Source organism: Cherax quadricarinatus, chromosome 3 (genome assembly GCF_038502225.1).
Source record: "Cherax quadricarinatus isolate ZL_2023a chromosome 3, ASM3850222v1, whole genome shotgun sequence".
Classification (NCBI taxonomy): Eukaryota; Metazoa; Arthropoda; class Malacostraca; order Decapoda; family Parastacidae; genus Cherax; species Cherax quadricarinatus.
The window spans coordinates 24179122-24185121 of record NC_091294.1 but is presented as its reverse complement, the minus strand read 5'-3'; the positions used below and the strand labels follow the sequence as shown (position 1 = coordinate 24185121).

Below are 6000 nucleotides of genomic sequence, written 5' to 3'. Positions count from 1 at the left end.
TAAATGTGGTTTTTGCCTTGTTTTGATATATGAAAAGAAATATTTCAAATTTCTTTCAATTTCACTAATTGCTTTGAGCTCCTCTTGTCTCTCCTGGATCCTGTATGAGTCCTTTAACTTAAGCTTCTTTCCGTGTTTCAGAGAATCTAGCATTCTTGAGGAGCTCAGTGATTCTTCTTCTTCTCCTGTAGAGGGAGCGTCTCTCTCTCTCTCTCTTCTTTTTTCTTAGGGAAATATGCCTTGAACATACTTCAGCTACCAAAAAACTGAACCTTTCAAGGCATTGGTTAGGATCCATGTTATTTAAGATATGTTACCAACATGTTGGGATGTTACAGTTTAGAGTGCCACCTGAACTGTGGTGCCAGCTCACTTCTTGCAAGATAACTATTGCATGAATGAGGGTAAATGGGTTTCCTCTTTTTTTTTAATCGCTCAACCACAGTGAGGGAGGGTTGGTGCATTAAAAAAATGGTAATGCTTAAAGGGAAGACTGAGACGACTGAGCCAAGATTGTTCTCAGGTTAGTCTGAGGTTACAGTATGTCTGTGCTCTTAGGGACGAGAGTTGGACAAACAAGTGTCCGATTACTAAGGCACTCCCTGGTGATTCGTCTCTGCCTCCGGGCACTCAGCCTGTGATGCCAGAAACCATCACCTCCGCCCATGGCTCTCACCATCAGGGTGGCTCTCTTCCTGGCTCTATCATACACACACACAAACACAAACTGTTAATTTCGTATGCTATAAAGATAAGAAGACAGTAGTGGTTTGCAGGTATTACAGTGTTGTTGTTGTTAGTGTTGACGGTGGGAGGGAAAGAGATGGAGGGAAGGAGGGAGGGAGGTGATGTATTGGGACGAGAGGGTGAGGACAGAGGCAGGAAGATTTAGGGACCAGGAATGTGTTGGGAGTGATGGAGGTTTGTTGAAGGAGAGAGGGAGGGATAGAGGTAGGTAGGGCAGACGAGTGAGAGAACCTAGAGGAAGGCTGAGTGAGGGAGTGGAAAGAGGGAGGAAGTGTGAGGGAGAGAAGGGTGTAGGTAGGTTGAGTGCGCTGGCGCGAGTGAGGGAGGTAGTGAGGGAGGGTGAGGTAGGAGGGTAGTGGTGGTGTAGCAGTGCTGGTGTTGGGACGGGTGTCTAGCAGAGCTCTCTACTCTAACACCTGCCGGGGCTTCTCTGCTCCACTAGCAGGCCAGGGCCCGCCCCAGCCCCAGGCGCCCCTCTGCTGCCTCCTGCAGCGCCTCCTGCAGCAGCAGCCTCGCGCACAGGGCAGAGTGAGAGAGCAGGGGCGACGGGTGTAGTGTGGGGTGTGGGTGTCGTGGAGCACCGGCGGGTGTAGCAGCCTGCAGGTGGCGACCATGGTGCTCCGGCTAGGCTGCAGGGGCCCTCCTGCAGCATAGGGCCACCGCTCTTCCTCCTCCTGCTTCTGCTTCTGCTGTTCCTGCTGCCTGCCTGCCGAACTAAAGGAGAACTGTTAGACTTGACTCGGGGTCCAGCGGGTCTGCTGACCAGGAGCCTCAGCTAGAGGGTGGCAGGAGGCGGCCAGGAGGCTCCCCCACCCACTCTCCGCCGCCCACTGCCACAGCCACCTCCAGCCATGGCGCCGACCACGTAGCAGCTGTGGCTGGCATCATGAGAGGGCAGCCCAGGTGGGCCACACCAGCCTGTGCTGGTGACCCGGGCCTGACCCGGGGTCACCGTTCGCCCGGGGTACCTCGCAAGTCACTTGTGCTCAGGCGGGGACTCAGGTCACCCTCCTCCCGCCTCGTCACCTCCTCATCCTTTTTCGGAGGCTCGAGCAGCACCACGGGGCAGGGAACACCAGCAGGAAGAGGAGGAGGAGCAGGACACGAGAGGAATGTAGCGGGTATGTGTGAGAAGGAAGTGCCCCTTACCCTGGCTCAGCAGTGGACAGCAGAAGGAGCAACAGCAGAAGCAGCAGCAGCAGCAGAAGAAGAGCTTCCACGACGCAGCAGCAGCAGCTCCCTGACGGAGGGCGGACCACGGTGGTCCACCTCCTGCTCACACAAGCTGCTGCTGGCCACTTTCCTGCTGCTGGCCAGTGCTCTGGCCCCGGCCGAGGGAGGTAACCCCGACGCCAAGCGTCTCTACGACGACCTCCTCTCGAATTACAACAAGCTGGTGCGCCCCGTCGTCAACGTCACTGACGTACTTACCGTCAGTATCAAGCTCAAGCTCTCACAGCTTATAGACGTGGTCAGTACCTTTATTTCTCACAGCTTATTGACGTGGTCAGTACCTTTATTTCTCACAGCTTATTGACGTGGTCAGTACCTTTATTTCTCACAGCTTATTGATGTGGTCAGTACCTTTATTTCTCACAGCTTATTGATGTGGTCAGTACCTTGGTTTTAGTCACCCCCCTGCAATCTTATTTTCCTGGTGGGCTCTTGATCCAAAGAAATGGATCATTTCCAGTGATAACAAGTGAGTGCTTTATCACCCCGCACGGTTTTAGCGCTTTCTTACGATGGTGATGATGACGCTGGTGATAATAATAATAAGCTAGGTCACACCTACCTCAAAATAGGTCACATCTGCCTCAAAACAGGTCACACCTGCCTCAAAAATAGGTCACACTTGCCACAAAATAGGTCACATCTGCCTCTAAATCACACCTACCTCAAACTAGGTCACACCTGCCTAAAAATAGGTCATACAAGCCTCTAACTAGGTCCCATCTGCCTCTAACTAGGTCACAACTGCCTCAAAATAGGTCACACCTGCCTCAAAATAGGTCACACCTGCCTCAAACTACGTCAAACCTGCCTCTAACTAGGTCACACATGCCTGTAACTAGGTCACACTTGTCTCTAACTAGGTCACACCTGCCTCTAACTAGGTCACAGCTGCCTCTAACTAGTCACACCTGCTTCTAACTAGATCACACCTGCCTCTAACTAGGTCACACATGCTTCTAACTACGTCTCACCTGCTGTTTTGGGTGCATCTGCGTGTCAGGTGCACCCATGTGTGTCCTGTGCACCCATGTCCAGTGCACCCATGTGTGTCCTGTGCACCTATGTCCAGTGCACCCATGTGCGTCCTGTGCACCCATGTCCAGTGCACCTGCTATATGTTGGGTGCACCTGTTGTGTTGGGTGCATCTGTTGTGTGTTAGTTGCACCTGTTGTGTATTTTGTGCACCTGTTGTGTTGGGTGCACCTGTTGTGTTGGGTGCACCTGTTGTGTGTTGGGTGCACCTGTTGTGTTGGGTGGACCTGTTGTGTTGGGTGCACCTGTTGTGTTGGGTGCACCTGTTGTATTTGGTGCACCTGCTGTGTTGGGTGCACCTGTTGTGTTGGCAGCACCTGTTGTGTGTTGGGTGCACCTGTTGTGTTCGGTACACCTGTTATGTTGGGTTCACCTGTTGTGTGTTGCGTGCACCTCTTATGTTGGGTGCACCTGTTGTGTGTTTGGTACACCTGTTGTGTTGGGTGCACCTGTTGTGTGTTGGGTGCACCTACTGTCTTGGGTGTACCTGTTGTCTTGGGTGCACTTGTTGTGTTGAGTGCATCTGCTTTGTGCTGGGTGCACCTGTTGTGTGATGGGTGCACCTGTTGTGTTGGGTGCATTTGTTGTGTTGGGCGCACCTGTTGTGTGATGGGTGCACCTGTTGTGTTGGGTTCACCTACTGTGTGATGGGTGCACCTGTTGTGTGTTGGGTGCATTTGTTGTGCTGGGTGCACCTATTGTGTTTTGGGTGCACCTGTTGTGTGATGGGTGCACCTTGTACGAGAATGGTATACAATACCAACAAGATGAAATTAAGACACATGTGCAACATCTTGGTATCTTTATTGTAGACGTTTCGCCATCCAGTGGCTTTATCAATACAAATTCTAGGACATAACTTGAAGACAGGAGAACTATGTACAGAAGATAAGGTAATCAGTCCCTCAACCTTGGAGTAGGTGCGAACAGCACCATAGTCGTGGAGATTCTGAAGCAGAAGCAAGGCGCCTGACGCTTATATACTAACGTCAGGTGGAAAGGGGGACGTGTAGCAGACGAGGGCATAGTCACTGGTAGGCGGGATTCCCCAGTGGAAGTAGGTCCTACCCAAAGAGATGGGTTAGTTGTAGTAGTAGTTGTCGTAGTCGTGAAGGTTATGTACATGTCTCGCCTACCAGTGACTATGCCCTCGTCTGCTGCACGTCCCCCTTTCCACCTGACGTTAGTATATAAGCGTCAGGCTCCTTGCTTCTGCTTCAGAATCTCCACGACTATGGTGCTCTTCACACCAACTCCAAGGCTGAGGGACTGATTGCCTCATCTTCTGTATATAAGTTCTACTGTCTTCAAATTATGTCCTGGAATTTGTATTGATAAAGCCACTGGATGGCGAAACGTCTACAATAAAGATACCCAGATGTTGCACATGTGTCTTAATTTCATCATGGGTTCACCTGTTGTGTTGGGTGCACCAACTGTACATTGAGTGTTACTGTTCCTTGTGTGCTACTGTACTTTGTGTTACTGTACCTTGTATGTTGCTGTGTCTTGTGTGTTACTGTACCTTGTGTTACTGTGCGTTGTGTGTTACTGTTACTTGTGTTGCTGTACCTTGTATGTTGCTGTGTCTTGTGTATTACTGTACCTTGTGTTACTGTGCGTTGTGTGTTACTGTTACTTGTGTTACTGTACCTTGTATGTTGCTGTGTCTTGTGTGTTACTGTACCTTGTGTTACTGTGCGTTGTGTGTTACTGTTACTTGTGTTACTGTACCTTGTATGTTGCTGTGTCTTGTGTGTTACTGTACCTTGTGTTACTGTGCGTTGTGTGTTACTGTTACTTGTGTTACTGTACCTTGTATGTTGCTGTGTCTTGTGTGTTACTGTACCTTGTGTTACTGTGCGTTGTGTGTTACTGTTACTTGTGTTACTGTACCTTGTATGTTGCTGTGTCTTGTGTGTTACTGTACCTTGTGTTACTGTGCGTTGTGTGTTACTGTTACTTGTGTTACTGTACCTTGTATGTTGCTATACCTTGTGTGTTACTGTACCTTTAAAACTACCATAAGTTTGCCTTATGTTACTGTACCTTGTGTTACTGTACCTTATATTACTTTACCTTGTGTTACTGTACCTTGTGTGTTACTGTACTTTGTGTGTTTCTGCACCTTGTGTTTTTCTGTACCTTGTGTGTTACTGTACCTTGTATGATGCTGTACCTTGTGTGTTACTGTACCTTGTATGATGCTGTACCTTGTGTGTTACTGGCCCATGTGTGTTAATGTACCTGGTGTGTTACTGCACCTTGTGTTACTGTACCTTGTGTGTTACTGTACCTTTGTGTGTTTCTGTACCTTGTGTTTTCTGCACATTGTGTGTTACTGTACCTTGTGCGTTACTGTACCTCGTGTGTTACTGCGCCTCGTGTGTTACTATTACTTGTTAATATTACTTGTGCGTTACTGTTTACCTCGAGAGAGTTCCGGGGGTCAACGCCCCCGCGGCCCGGTCTGTGACCAGGCCTCATATATATCTCTGTACCTTGCATGTTACTGCACCTTGTGTATTACTGCACCTTGTGTATTACTGTACCTTGTGTATTACTGTATTTTGTGTTACTGTACCTTCAGTTACTATACCTTGTGTATTACTGTACCTTATGTCTTTCTGTGCCTTGTGTGTTACAGCACCTTGTAACTCCAGGTACCTTGTGTTACTGTAATTTGTGTGTCACCGTACCTTGTGTTACTGTACTTTGTTACTGTACCTTATGTTACTGTAACTTGTGTGTTACTGTCCCTTGTGTTACTATACCTTGTGTGTTACTGTGCCTTGTGTTACTTTACCTTGTGTGTTACTGTCCCTTGTGTTACTATACCTTGTGTGTTATTGTACCTTGTGTTACTGTAGTTTGTGCTACTGTACCTTGTGTTACTATAGTTTGTGTTACTGTACCTTGTGTTACACAGTACCTTGTGTGCTACTGTATCCTGTGTGTTACGGTACCATGTGTGTTACTGTACT

At 48.7% G+C, this 6000-nt stretch overlaps 1 protein-coding gene across 1 annotated transcript in view; it reads left to right on the top strand.

Annotated features, from left to right (window-relative positions):
• The first annotated feature begins 550 nt into the window (after positions 1 to 550).
• Positions 551 to 6000, top strand: part of LOC128684080 (acetylcholine receptor subunit alpha-like) — a 1252714-nt gene continuing 1247264 nt past the window's right edge. Inside the window, exon 1 of the mRNA XM_070090806.1 lies at positions 551 to 2218. Within this exon, the coding sequence (XP_069946907.1) occupies positions 1634 to 2218 (585 nt within the window). The 5' untranslated portion in view covers positions 551 to 1633. The remainder of the gene's footprint in view (positions 2219 to 6000) is intronic.